General features: G+C 57.0%; 1 protein-coding gene across 8 annotated transcripts in view; it reads left to right on the forward strand.

Annotated features, from left to right (window-relative positions):
- The first annotated feature begins 8,211 nt into the window (after window positions 1-8,211).
- Window positions 8,212-14,978, forward strand: part of EPHB2 (EPH receptor B2) — a 103,846-nt gene continuing 97,079 nt past the window's right edge. For 3 of the 8 annotated variants that reach the window (XM_069741340.1, XM_069741342.1, XM_069741341.1), the window contains exon 1: window positions 8,487-8,650. In XM_069741340.1, coding sequence (XP_069597441.1) covers window positions 8,593-8,650 — 58 coding nt within the window. In that variant the 5' untranslated portion in view covers window positions 8,487-8,592. Of the gene's footprint in view, window positions 8,651-14,978 lie in introns of all 8 variants that reach the window. The other 5 variants (XM_069741338.1, XM_069741343.1, XM_069741337.1 and 2 more) reach the window with 4 other exon arrangements.

Below are 14,978 nucleotides of genomic sequence, written 5' to 3' on the forward strand. Positions count from 1 at the left end.
CCCCCGTCTCTCCTGGTACACCCCTGTCTCTCCTGGTACACCCCTGTCTCTCGTGGTACACTCCCGTCTCCCCCATCTCTCCTGGTACACCCCTGTCTCTCCTGGTACACCCCTGTCTCTCCTGGTACACTCCCGTCTCCCCCGGTACACCCCTGTCTCTCCTGGTACACTCCCGTCTCTCCTGGTACACCCCCGTCTCTCCTGGTACACCCCTGTCTCTCGTGGTACACTCCCGCCTCCCCTGGTACACCCGTGTCTCTCCTGGTACACTCTCGTCTCCCCTCGTCTCTCCTGGTACACCCCTGTCTCTCGTGGTACACTCCCATCTCCCCCCGTCTCTCCTGGTACACTCCCGTCTCCACCCATCTCTCCTGGTACACCCTGTCTCTCCTGGTACACCTCTGTCTCTCCTGGTAGACCCCTGTCTCTCCTGGTACACCCCTGTCTCTCCTGGTACACTCCCGTCTCCCCTGTCTCTCCTGGTACACCCCTGTCTCTCCTGGTAAACTCCCGTCTCCCCCCGTCTCTCCTGGTACACCCCTGTCTCTCCTGGTACACCCGTTTCTCCTGGTACACCCCTGTCTCTCCTGGTACACCCCTGTCTCTCCTGGTACACTCCCGTCTCCCCTGTCTCTCCTGGTACACTCCCGTCTCCCCCCATCTCTTCTGGTACACCCCTGTGTCTCCTGGTACACCCCTGTGTCTCCTGGTACACTCCCGTCTCCCCCCCCCCCCGGTCTCTCCTGGTACATCCCTGTCTCTCCTGGTACACTCCTGTCTCCCCCATCTCTCCTGGTACATCCCTGTCTGTCCTGGTACACCCGTCTCTCCTGGTACACTCCCGTCTCCCCCGTCTCTCCTGGTACACCCCTGTCTCTCCTGGTACACTCCCGTCTCCCCTGGTACATCCCTGTCTCTCCTGGTACACCTCTGTCTCTCCTGGTACGTCCCTGTCTCTCCTGGTACACTCCCGTCTCCCCCGTCTCTCCTGGTACACCCCTGTCTCTCCTGGTACATCCCTGTCTCTCCTGGTACACTCCCGTCTCCCCCCATCTCTCCTGGTACACCCCTGTCTCTCGTGGTACACTCCCGCCTCCCCCTGTCTCTCCTGGTACACCCCCGTCTCTCCTGGTACACCCCTGTCTCTCCTGGTACACCCCTGTCTCTCCTGCTACACTCCTGCCTCTCCTGGTACACCCCTGTCTCTCCTGGTACACTCCCGTCTCCCCCCGTCTCTCCTGGTACACTCCCGTCTCCCCCTGTCTCTCCTGGTACACCCGTCTCTCCTGGTACACTCCCGTCTCCCCCCCGTCTCTCCTGTTACACCCCTGTCTCTCCTGGTACACTCCTGTCTCTCATGGTACACTCCCGTCTCCCCCATCTCTCCTGGTACACTCCCGTCTCCCCCGGTACACCCCTGTCTCTCCTGGTACACCCCTGTCTCTCGTGGTACACTCCCGCCTCCCCCCCGTCTCTCCTGGTACACCCCCGTCTCTCCTGGTACACCCCTGTCTCTCCTGGTACACTCCCGTCTCTCCTGGTACACCCCTGTCTCTCCTGGTACACTCCCGTCTCCCCCCGTCTCTCCTGGTACACTCCCGTCTCCCCCCTGTCTCTGCTGGTACACCCGTCTCTCCTGGTACACTCCCGTCTCCCCCCCCGTCTCTCCTGGTACACCCCTGTGTCTCCTGGTACACCCCTGTCTCTCGTGGTACACTCCCGTCTCCCCCATCTCTCCTGGTACACCCCTGTCTCTCCTGGTACACTCCCGTCTCCCCCCGTCTCTCCTGGTACACTCCCGTCTCCCCCTGTCTCTCCTGGTACACCCGTCTCTCCTGGTACACTCCCGTCTCCCCCCCGTCTCTCCTGTTACACCCCTGTCTCTCCTGGTACACTCCTGTCTCTCATGGTACACTCCCGTCTCCCCCATCTCTCCTGGTACACTCCCGTCTCCCCCGGTACACCCCTGTCTCTCCTGGTACACCCCTGTCTCTCGTGGTACACTCCCGCCTCCCCCCCGTCTCTCCTGGTACACCCCCGTCTCTCCTGGTACACCCCTGTCTCTCCTGGTACACTCCCGTCTCTCCTGGTACACCCCTGTCTCTCCTGGTACACTCCCGTCTCCCCCCGTCTCTCCTGGTACACTCCCGTCTCCCCCCTGTCTCTGCTGGTACACCCGTCTCTCCTGGTACACTCCCGTCTCCCCCCCCCGTCTCTCCTGGTACACCCCTGTGTCTCCTGGTACACCCCTGTCTCTCGTGGTACACTCCCGTCTCCCCCATCTCTCCTGGTACACCCCTGTCTCTCCTGGTACACCCCTGTCTCTCCTGGTACACTCCCGTCTCCCCCGGTACACCCCTGTCTCTCCTGGTACACTCCCGTCTCTCCTGGTACACCCCCGTCTCTCCTGGTACACCTCTGTCTCTCGTGGTACACTCCCGCCTCCCCTGGTACACCCGTGTCTCTCCTGGTACACTCTCGTCTCTCCTGGTACACCCCTGTCTCTCGTGGTACACTCCCATCTCCCCCCGTCTCTCCTGGTACACTCCCGTCTCCCCGCGTCTCTCCTGGTACACCCCTGTCTCTCCTGGTACACTCCCGTCTCCTCTGTCTCTCCTGGTACACCCCTGTCTCTCGTGGTACACTCCCGTCTCCACCCATCTCTCCTGGTACACCCTGTCTCTCCTGGTACACCTCTGTCTCTCCTGGTAGACCCCTGTCTCTCCTGGTACACCCCTGTCTCTCCTGGTACACCTCTGTCTCTCCTGGTAGACCCCTGTCTCTCCTGGTACACCCCTGTCTCTCCTGGTACACTCCCGTCTCCCCTGTCTCTCCTGGTACACCCCTGTCTCTCCTGGTACACTCCCGTCTCCCCCCGTCTCTCCTGGTACACCCCTGTCTCTCCTGGTACACCCCTGTTTCTCCTGGTACACCCCTGTGTCTCCTGGTACACCCCTGTCTCTCGTGGTACACTCCCGTCTCCCCCATCTCTCCTGGTACACCCCTGTCTCTCCTGGTACACCCCTGTCTCTCCTGGTACACTCCCGTCTCCCCCGGTACACCCCTGTCTCTCCTGGTACACTCCCGTCTCTCCTGGTACACCCCCGTCTCTCCTGGTACACCCCTGTCTCTCGTGGTACACTCCCGCCTCCCCTGGTACACCCGTGTCTCTCCTGGTACACTCTCGTCTCCCCTCGTCTCTCCTGGAACACCCCTGTCTCTCGTGGTACACTCCCATCTCCCCCCGTCTCTCCTGGTACACTCCCGTCTCCCCGCGTCTCTCCTGGTACACCCCTGTCTCTCCTGGTACACTCCCGTCTCCTCTGTTTCTCCTGGTACACCCCTGTCTTTCGTGGTACACTCCCGTCTCCACCCATCTCTCCTGGTACACCCTGTCTCTCCTGGTACACCTCTGTCTCTCCTGGTAGACCCCTGTCTCTCCTGGTACACCCCTGTCTCTCCTGGTACACTCCCGTCTCCCCTGTCTCTCCTGGTACACCCCTGTCTCTCCTGGTACACTCCCGTCTCCCCCCGTCTCTCCTGGTACACCCCTGTCTCTCCTGGTACACCCGTTTCTCCTGGTACACCCCTGTCTCTCCTGGTACACCCCTGTCTCTCCTGGTACACTCCCGTCTCCCCTGTCTCTCCTGGTACACTCCTGTCTCCCCCCATCTCTTCTGGTACACCCCTGTGTCTCCTGGTACACCCCTTTGTCTCCTGGTACACTCCCGTCTCCCCCCCCCCCCGGTCTCTCCTGGTACATCCCTGTCTCTCCTGGTACACTCCTGTCTCCCCCATCTCTCCTGGTACATCCCTGTCTGTCCTGGTACACCCGTCTCTCCTGGTACACTCCCGTCTCCCCCGTCTCTCCTGGTACACCCCTGTCTCTCCTGGTACACTCCCGTCTCCCCTGGTACATCCCTGTCTCTCCTGGTACACCTCTGTCTCTCCTGGTACGTCCCTGTCTCTCCTGGTACACTCCCGTCTCCCCCGTCTCTCCTGGTACACCCCTGTCTCTCCTGGTACATCCCTGTCTCTCCTGGTACACTCCCGTCTCCCCCCATCTCTCCTGGTACACCCCTGTCTCTCGTGGTACACTCCCGCCTCCCCCCGTCTCTCCTGGTACACCCCTGTCTCTCCTGGTACACCCCTGTCTCTCCTGGTACACTCCCGTCTCTCCTGGTACACCCCTGTCTCTCCTGGTACACTCCCGTCTCCCCCCGTCTCTCCTGGTACACTCCCGTCTCCCCCCTGTCTCTCCTGGTACACCCGTCTCTCCTGGTAAACTCCCGTCTCCCCCCCCCCCCCGTCTCTCCTGGCACACCCCCGTCTCTGCTGGTACACCCCTGTCTCTCGTGGTACACTCCCGCCTCCCCTGGTACACCCGTGTCTCTCCTGGTACACTCTCGTCTCCCCCCGTCTCTCCTGGTACACCCCTGTCTCTCGTGGTACACTCCCATCTCCCCCCGTCTCTCCTGGTACACCCCTGTCTCTCCTGGTACACTCCCGTCTCCTCTGTCTCTCCTGGTACACCCCTGTCTCTCGTGGTACACTCCCATCTCCACCCATCTCTCCTGGTACACCCCTGTCTCTCCTGGTACACCCCTGTCTCTCCTGGTAGACCCCTGTCTCTCCTGGTACACTCCCGTCTCCCCTGTCTCTCCTGGTACACCCCTGTCTCTCCTGGTACACTCCCGTCTCCCCCCGTCTCTCCTGGTACACCCCTGTCTCTCCTGGTACACCCTTGTCTCTCCTGGTACACCCCTGTCTCTCCTGACACACTCCCGTCTCCCCTGTCTCTCCTGGTACACCCCTGTCTTTCCTGGTACACTCCCGTCTCCCCCCCCCCGGTCTCTCCTGGTACACCCCTGTCTTTCCTGGTACACTCCTGTCTTCCCCCATCTCTTCTGGTACACCCCTGTGTCTCCTGGTACACCCTTGTGTCTCCTGGTACACTCCCGTCTCCCCCCCCCCCGGTCTCTCCTGGTACACCCCTGTCTCTCCTGGTACACTCCTGTCTCCCCCCATCTCTTCTGGTACACCCCTGTGTCTCCTGGTACACCCCTGTGTCTCCTGGTACACTCCCGTCTCCCCCCCCCCCGGTCTCTCCTGGTACACCCCTGTCTCTCCTGGTACACTCCTGTCTCCCCCCATCTCTTCTGGTACACCCCTGTGTCTCCTGGTACACTCCCGTCTCCCCCCCCCGGTCTCTCCTGGTACATCCCTGTCTCTCCTGGTACACTCCTGTCTCCCCCATCTCTCCTGGTACATCCCTGTCTCTCCTGGTACACCCGTCTCTCCTGGTACACTCCCGTCTCCCCTGGTACACCCCTGTCTCTCCTGGTACACTCCCGTCTCCCCTGGTACATCCCTGTCTCTCCTGGTACACCTCTGTCTCTCCTGGTACATCCCTGTCTCTCCTGGTACACTCCCGTCTCCCCTGGTACACCTCTGTCTCTCCTGGTACATCCCTGTCTCTCCTGGTACACTCCCGTCTCCCCCCATCTCTCCTGGTACACCCCTGTCTCTCCTGGTACACCCCTGTCTCTCGTGGTACACTCCCGCCTCCCCCCCGTCTCTCCTGGTACACCCCCGTCTCTCCTGGTACACCCCTGTCTCTCCTGGTACACCCCTGTCTCTCCTGGTACACTCCCGTCTCTCCTGGTACACCCCTGTCTCTCCTGGTACACCCCTGTCTCTCGTGGTACACTCCCGCCTCCCCCCCCCCCGTCTCTCCTGGTACACCGTCATCTCTCCTGGTACACCCCTGTCTCTCCTGGTACACTCCCGTCTCTCCTGGTACACCCCTGTCTCTCCTGGTACACTCCCGTCTCCCCCCGTCTCTCCTGGTACACTCCCGTCTCCCCCCGTCTCTCCTGGTACACCCGTCTCTCCTGGTACACTCCCGTCTCCCCCCCCCCCCGTCTCTCCTGGTACACCCCTGTCTCTAGTGGTACACTCCCGTCTCCCCCGTCTCTCCTGGTACACTCCCGTCTCCCCCCCCCCCCGTCTCTCCTGGTAAACCCCTGTCTCTCGTGGTACACTCCCGCCTCCCCCCCGTCTCTCCTGGTACACCCCTGTCTCTCCTGGTAAACCCCTGTCTCTCTTGGTACACTCCCGCCTCCCCCCCGTCTCTCCTGGTACACCCCCGTCTCTCCTGGTACACCCCTGTCTCTCCTGGTACACTCCCGTCTCTCCTGGTACACCCCTGTCTCTCCTGGTACACTCCCGTCTCCCCCCGTCTCTCCTGGTACACTCCCGTCTCCCCCCTGTCTCTGCTGGTGCACCCGTCTCTCCTGGTACACTCCCATCTTCCCCCCCCCCCCCCGTCTCTCCTGGTACACCTCTGTCTCTCCTGGTACACCCCTGTCTCTCCTGGTACACTCCCGTTTCCCCCGGTACACCCCTGTCTCTCCTGGTACACTCCCGTCTCCGCCCCCCGTCTCTCCTGGTACACCCCTGTCTCTCGTTGTACACTCCCGTCTCCCCCATCTCTCCTGGTACACCCCCGTCACTCCTGGTACACTCCCGTCTCCCCCCCCCTCTCCTGGTACACCCCTGTCTCTCCTGGTACACTCCCGTCTCCCCCCCTCTCCTGGTACACCCCTGTATCTCCTGGTACACTCCCGTCTCCCCCCCCCCTGTTTCTCCTGGTACACCCCTGTCTCTCCTGGTACACCCCTGTCTCTCCTGGTACACCCCTGTCTCTCGTGGTACACCCCTGTCTCTCCTGGTACACCCCTGTCTCTCCTAGTACACTCCCGTCTCCCCCATCTCTCGTGGTACACTCCCGTCTCCCCCGTCTCTCCTGGTACACCCGTCTCTTGTGGTACACACCCGTCTCCCCCCGTCTCTCGTGGTACACTCCCGTCTCCCCCCCTCTCTCGTGGTACACTCCTGTCTCCCATCCCCCGTCTCTCCTGGTACACCCCTGTCTCTCGTGGTACACTCCCGTCTCCCCCCCACTCTCCTGGTACACCCCTGTCTCTCGTGGTACACTCCTGTCTCCCCCCCCCCCCGTCTCTCCTGGTACACCCCTGTCTCCCGTGGTACACTCCCGTCTCCCCCCCTCTCTCCTGGTACACCCCTGTCTCTCGTGGTACACCCCTGTCTCCCCCCGTCTCTCCTGGTACACCCCTGTGTCTCCTGGTACACCCCTGTCTCTCCTGGTACACTCCCACCTCCCCTGGTACACCCCTGTCTCTCCTGGTACACTCCCGCCTCCCCTGGTACACCTCTGTCTCTCCTGGTACACTCCCGTCGCCCCCGTCTCTCCTGGTACACCTCTGTCTCTCCTGGTACACCCCTGTCTCTCCTGGTACACTCCCGCCTCCCCCAGTCTCTCCTGGTACACCCGTCTCTCCTGGTACACCCCTGTCTCTCCTGGTACACCCCTGTCTCTCCTGGTACACTCCCGTCTCCCCCATCTCTCCTGGTACACCCCTGTCTCTCGTGGTACACTCCCGTCTCCCCCCCCGTCTCTTCTGGTACACCCCTGTCTCTCGTGGTACACTCCCGTCTCCCCCATCTCTCCTGGTACACTCCCGTCTCCCCTGGTACACCCCTGTCTCTCGTGGTACTCTCCCGTCCTCCCCCCCCCCCCCCCCGTCTGTCCTGGTACACCCCCGTCACTCCTGGTACACTCCCATCTCCCCCATCTCTCCTGGTACACTCCCGTCTCCCCTGGTACACCCCTGTCTCTCGTGGTACACTCCCGTCTCCCCCCCGTCTCTCCTGGTACACCCCTGTCTCTCCTGGTACACCCTTGTGTCTCCTGGTACACCCCTGTCTCTCGTGGTACACTCCCGTCTCCCCCCCCCCCCCCCCCCCCGTCTCTCCTGGTACACCCCTTTCCCTCGTGGTACACTCCCGTCTCCCCCATCTCTCCTGGTACACTCCCGTCTCCCCTGGTACACCCCTGTCTCTCGTGGTACTCTCCCGTCCCCCCACCCCCGTCTGTCCTGGTACACCCCCGTCACTCCTGGTACACTCCCGTCTCCCCCCGTCTCTCCTGGTACACCCCTGTCTCTCCTGGTACACCCCTGTCTCTCGTGGTACACTCCCGTCTCCCCCCCCGTCTCTCCTGGTACACCCCTGTCTCTCCTGGTACACTCCCGTCTCCCCCCCGTCTCTCCTGGTACACCCCTGTCTCTCCTGGTACACTCCCGTCTCCCCCCGTCTCTCCTGGTACACCCCTGTGTCTCCCCCTCTGTTCTCCTCTTTTCTTTCTTCCGATGAAATCTCGGCTTGTCTCTTGATTGACAGGTCTGGACGAGTCCATTTGGTGGGAGGGGTGGTCGTCGTGTGCAGGCGTTGAGTCCCGCCACAGCTGCGGTGCGGGGAGTTGTGGTGACCTCTTGCGGACAGGTTTCCCAGTATTTCCCCGTGTGGAGCAGGACCGGTACTCAGCGGGAAGTGTCGGTGTGTGCGTGTCCCCCGTGCAGGCGCGCAGTGGTGCGCTCCGCCTCGGGTCCTCCGCCGTCTCCCCTCTCCCCTCAGTCTCATGGTTGTCGCGGCGGCGGTCACCTCGGGCCCATGAATGCTGCGCTCCCGGGGCCCCCGCACTGATGTGAGCGCCGCTCCCGGCCCGGCATGGCTCTGAGCGGGATCATCGTGTGCCTGCTGCTGCCCCTGACCCGGGCCGTGGAAGGTGAGAGGCCGGAGGAGAGGAGCTGTGTATGGGGGTATATAGGGGAGAGGAGCTGTATATGGGGGTATATATAGGGGAGAGGAGCTGTGTATGGGGGGAGAGGAGCTGTATATGGGGGAGAGGAGCTGTATATGGGGGTATATATAGGGGAGAGGAGCTGTGTATGGGGGGAGAGGAGCTGTATATGGGGGTATATATAGAGGAGAGGAGCTGTGTATGGGGGGAGAGGAGCTGTATATGGGGGTTATATAGGGGAGAGGAGCTGTATATGGGGGAGAGGAGCTGTATATGGGGTTATATATAGGGGAGAGGAGCTGTATATGGGGGTATATATAGGGGAGAGGAGCTGTGTATGGGGGGAGAGGAGCTGTATATGGGGGTATATATAGGGGAGAGGAGCTGTATATGGGGGAGAGGAGCTGTATATGGGGGTATATATAGGGGAGAGGAGCTGTGTATGGGGGGAGAGGAGCTGTATATGGGGGTATATATAGAGGAGAGGAGCTGTGTATGGGGGGAGAGGAGCTGTATATGGGGGTTATATAGGGGAGAGGAGCTGTATATGGGGGAGAGGAGCTGTATATGGGGGTATATATAGGGGAGAGGAGCTGTATATGGGGGAGAGGAGCTGTATATGGGGGTATATATAGGGGAGAGGAGCTGTGTATGGGGGGAGAGGAGCTGTATATGGGGGTTATATAGGGGAGAGGAGCTGTATATGGGGGAGAGGAGCTGTATATGGGGGAGAGGAGCTGTATATGGGGGTATATATAGGGGAGAGGAGCTGTATATGGGGGTATATATAGGGGAGAGGAGCTGTATATGGGGGTATATAGGGGAGAGGAGCTGTATATGGGGGTATATAGGGGAGAGGAGCTGTATATGGGGTATATATAGGGGAGAGGAGCTGTATATAGGGGAGAGGAGCTGTATATGGGGGTATATAGTGGAGAGGAGCTGTATATGGGGGTATATATAGGGGAGAGGAGCTGTATATGGGGGTTATATAGGGGAGAGGAGCTGTATATGGGGGTATATGGGGGAGAGGAGCTGTATATGGGGGAGAGGAGCTGTATATGGGGGTATATATAGGAGAGATGAGCTGTATATAGGGGAGAGGAGCTGTATATGGGGGTATATATAGGGGAGAGGAGCTGTATATGGGGGAGAGGAGCTGTATATGGGGGTATATAGGGGAGAGGAGCTGTATATGGGGGTATATATAGGGGAGAGGAGCTGTATATGGGGGTATATATAGGTGAGAGGATTTGTGTATGGGGGTATATAGGGGAGAGGAGCTGTATATAGGGGAGAGGAGCTGTGTATGGGGGTATATAGGGGAGATGAGCTGTATATGGGGGTTATATAGGGGAGAGGAGCTGTATATGGGGGTATATAGGGGAGAGGAGCTGTATATGGGGGTATATAGGGGAGAGGAGCTGTATATGGGGGTATATAGGGGAGAGGAGCTGTATATGGGGGATATAGGGGAGAGGAGCTGTATATGGGGGATATAGGGGAGAGGAGCTGTATATGGGGGTATATAGGGGAGAGGAGCTGTATATGGGGGTATATAGGGGAGAGGAGCTGTATATGGGGGTATATGGGGGAGAGGAGCTGTATATGGGGGAGAGGAGCTGTATATGGGGGAGAGGAGCTGTATATGGGGTTATATAGGGGAGAGCTGCTGTATATGGGGGAGAGGAGCTGTATATGGGGGTATATATAGGGGAGAGGAGCTGTATATGGGGTATATATAGGGGAGAGGAGCTGTATATGGGGGTATATATAGGTGAGAGGAGCTGTGTATGGGTGTATATAGGGGGAGAGGAGCTGTGTATGGGGGTATATAGGGGGAGAGGAGCTGTATATGGGGGTATATAGGGGAGAGGAGCTGTATATGGGGGTATATAGGGGAGAGGAGCTGTATATAGGGGAAAGGAGCTGTATATGGGGGTTATATAGGGTAGAGGAGCTGTATATGGGGTATATAGGGGGAGAGGAGCTGTATATGGGGGAGAGAGGAGCTGTATATGGGGGTATGTAGGGGAGAGGAGCTGTATGTAGGGGAGAGGAGCTGTATATGGGGGTATATAGGGGAGAGGAGCTGTATATGGGGTTATATAGGGGAGTGGAGCTGTGTATGGGGGTATATAGGGGAGAGGAGCTGTATATGGGGTATATATAGGGGAGAGGAGCTGTATATAGGGGAGAGGATCTGTATATGGGGTATATATAGGGGAGAGGATCTGTATATGGGGGAGAGGAGCTGTATATAGGGGAGAGGAGCTGTATATGGGGGTATATATAGGGGAGAGGATCTGTATATGGGGGAGAGGAGCTGTATATGGGGTTATATAGGGGAGTGGAGCTGTGTATGGGGGTATATAGGGGAGAGGAGCTGTATATGGGGTTATATAGGGGAGTGGAGCTGTGTATGGGGGTATATATAGGGGAGAGGAGCTGTATATGGGGTATATATAGGGGAGAGGAGCTGTATATGGGGGTATATAGGGGAGAGGAGCTGTATATGGGGGTATATATAGGGGAGAGGAGCTGTGTATGGGGGGAGAGGAGCTGTATATGGGGGTTATATAGGGGAGAGGAGCTGTATATAGGGGAGAGGAGCTGTATATGGGGGTATATATAGGGGAGATGAGCTGTATATAGGGGAGAGGAGCTGTATATGGGGGTATATATAGGGGAGATGAGCTGTATATAGGGGAGAGGAGCTGTATATGGGGGTATATATAGGGGAGATGAGCTGTATATAGGGGAGAGGAGCTGTATATGGGGGTATATATAGGGGAGATGAGCTGTATATGGGGGTATATAGGGGAGAGGAGCTGTATATGGGGGTATATATAGGTGAGAGGAGCTGTGTATGGGGGTATATAGGGGAGAGGAGCTGTATATAGGGGAGAGGAGCTGTGTATGGGGGTATATAGGGGAGAGGAGCTGTATATGGGGGTTATATAGGGGAGAGGAGCTGTATATGGGGGTATATAGGGGAGAGGAGCTGTATATGGGGGTATATAGGGGAGAGGAGCTGTATATGGGGGTATATAGGGGAGAGGAGCTGTATATGGGGGTATATAGGGGAGAGGAGCTGTATATGGGGGTATATAGGGGAGAGGAGCTGTATATGGGGGTATATAGGGGAGAGGAGCTGTATATGGGGTTATATAGGTGAGAGCTGCTGTATATGGGGGAGAGGAGCTGTATATGGGGGTATATATAGGGGAGAGGAGCTGTATATGGGGTATATATAGGGGAGAGGAGCTGTATATGGGGTATATAGGGGAGAGGAGCTGTATATGGGGGTATATATAGGGGAGAGGAGCTGTGTATGGGGGTATATAGGGGGAGAGGAGCTGTATATGGGGGTATATAGGGTAGAGGAGCTGTATATGGGGGTATATAGGGGAGAGGAGCTGTTTATGGGGGTTATATAGGGTAGAGGAGCTGTATATGGGGGTATATAGGGGGAGAGGAGCTGTATATGGGGGTTATATAGGGGAGAGAGGAGCTGTATATGGGGGTATGTAGGGGAGAGGAGCTGTATGTAGGGGAGAGGAGCTGTATATGGGGGTATATAGGGGAGAGGAGCTGTATATGGGGTTATATAGGGGAGTGGAGCTGTGTATGGGGGTATATAGGGGAGAGGAGCTGTATATGGGGTATATATAGGGGAGAGGAGCTGTATATAGGGGAGAGGAGCTGTATATGGGGTATATATAGGGGAGAGGATCTGTATATGGGGGAGAGGAGCTGTATATAGGGGAGAGGAGCTGTATATTGGGGTATATATAGGGGAGAGGATCTGTATGTGGGGGAGAGGAGCTGTATATGGGGTTATATAGGGGAGTGGAGCTGTGTATGGGGGTATATAGGGGAGAGGAGCTGTATATGGGGTTATATAGGGGAGTGGAGCTGTGTATGGGGGTACATAGGGGAGAGGAGCTGTATATAGGGTATATAGGGGAGAGGAGCTGTATATAGGGGAGAGGAGCTGTATATGGGGGTATATAGGGGAGAGGAGCTGTATATGGGGGTATATATAGGGGAGAGGAGCTGTATATGGGGGTATATAGGGGAGAGGAGCTGTGTATGGGGGAGAGGAGCTGTATATAGGGGAGAGGAGCTGTGTATGGGGGTATATAGGGGAGAGGAGCTGTATATGGGGGTATATAGGGGAGAGGAGCGGTATATAGGGGAGAGGAGCTGTGTATGGGGGTGTATAGGGGAGAGGAGCTGTGTATGGGGTTATATATAGGGGAGAGGAGCTGTATATGGGGGTATATAGGGGAGAGGAGCTGTGTATGGGGGTATATAGGGGAGAGGAGCTGTGTATGGGGGTATATAGGGGAGAGGAGCTGTGTATGGGGTTATATATAGGGGAGAGGAGCTGTATATGGGGGTATATAGGGGAGAGGAGCTGTATATGGGGGTATATAGGGGAGAGGAGCTGTGTATGGGGGTATATGGGGGAGAGTAGCTGTGTATGGGGGTATATAGGGGAGAGGAGCTGTGTATGGGGTTATATATAGGGGAGAGGAGCTGTGTATGGGGGAGAGGAGCTGTGTATGGGGTTATATATAGGGGAGAGGAGCTGTGTATGGGGGTATATATAGGGGAGAAGAGCTGTATATGGGGGTATATAGGGGAGAAGAGCTGTATATGGGTGTATATAGGGGAGAGGAGCTGTATATGGGGGTTATATAGGGTAGAGGAGCTGTATATGGGGTATATAGGGGGAGAGGAGCTGTATATGGGGGAGAGAGGAGCTGTATATGGGGGTATTTAGGGGAGAGGAGCTGTATGTAGGGGAGAGGAGCTGTATATGGGGGTATATAGGGGAGAGGAGCTGTATATGGGGTTATATAGGGGAGTGGAGCTGTGTATGGGGGTATATAGGGGAGAGGAGCTGTATATGGGGTATATATAGGGGAGAGGAGCTGTATATAGGGGAGAGGATCTGTATATGGGGTATATATAGGGGAGAGGATCTGTATATGGGGGAGAGGAGCTGTATATAGGGGAGAGGAGCTGTATATGGGGGTATATATAGGGGAGAGGATCTGTATATGGGGGAGAGGAGCTGTATATGGGGTTATATAGGGGAGTGGAGCTGTGTATGGGGGTATATAGGGGAGAGGAGCTGTATATGGGGTTATATAGGGGAGTGGAGCTGTGTATGGGGGTATATAGGGGAGAGGAGCTGTATATGGGGTATATATAGGGGAGAGGAGCTGTATATGGGGGTATATAGGGGAGAGGAGCTGTATATGGGGGTATATATAGGGGAGAGGAGCTGTGTATGGGGGGAGAGGAGCTGTATATGGGGGTTATATAGGGGAGAGGAGCTGTATATAGGGGAGAGGAGCTGTATATGGGGGTATATATAGGGGAGATGAGCTGTATATAGGGGAGAGGAGCTGTATATGGGGGTATATATAGGGGAGATGAGCTGTATATGGGGGTATATAGGGGAGAGGAGCTGTATATGGGGGAGAGGAGCTGTATATGGGGGTATATATAGGGGAGATGAGCTGTATATAGGGGAGAGGAGCTGTATATGGGGGTATATATAGGGGAGAGGAGCTGTATATGGGGGTATATAGGGGAGAGGAGCTGTATATGGGGGTATATATAGGTGAGAGGAGCTGTGTATGGGGGTATATAAGGGAGAGGAGCTGTATATAGGGGAAAGGAGCTGTGTATGGGGGTATATAGGGGAGAGGAGCTGTATATGGGGGTTATATAGGGGAGAGGAGCTGTATATAGGGGAGAGGAGCTGTATATAGGGGAGAGGAGCTGTATATGGGGGATATAGGGGAGAGGAGCTGTATATGGGGGTATATAGGGGAGAGGAGCTGTATATGGGGGTATATAGGGGAGAGGAGCTGTATATGGGGGTATATAGGGGAGAGGAGCTGTATATGGGGGTATATAGGGGAGAGGAGCTGTATATGGGGGTATATAGGGGAGAGGAGCTGTATATGGGGGTATATAGGGGAGAGGAGCTGTATATGGGGGTATATAGGGGAGAGGAGCTGTATATGGGGGTATATAGGGGAGAGGAGCTGTATATGGGGTTATATAGGGGAGAGGAGCTGTATATGGGGGAGAGGAGCTGTATATGGGGGAGAGGAGCTGTATATGGGGGTATATATAGGGGAGAGGAGCTGTATATGGGGTATATATAGGGGAGAGGAGCTGTATATGGGGTATATAGGGGAGAGGAGCTGTATATGGGGGTATATATAGGTGAGAGGAGCTGTGTATGGGTGTATATAGGGGGAGAGGAGCTGTGTATGGGGGTATA

Source organism: Ranitomeya imitator, chromosome 10 (assembly GCF_032444005.1).
Source record: "Ranitomeya imitator isolate aRanImi1 chromosome 10, aRanImi1.pri, whole genome shotgun sequence".
Classification (NCBI taxonomy): Eukaryota; Metazoa; Chordata; class Amphibia; order Anura; family Dendrobatidae; genus Ranitomeya; species Ranitomeya imitator.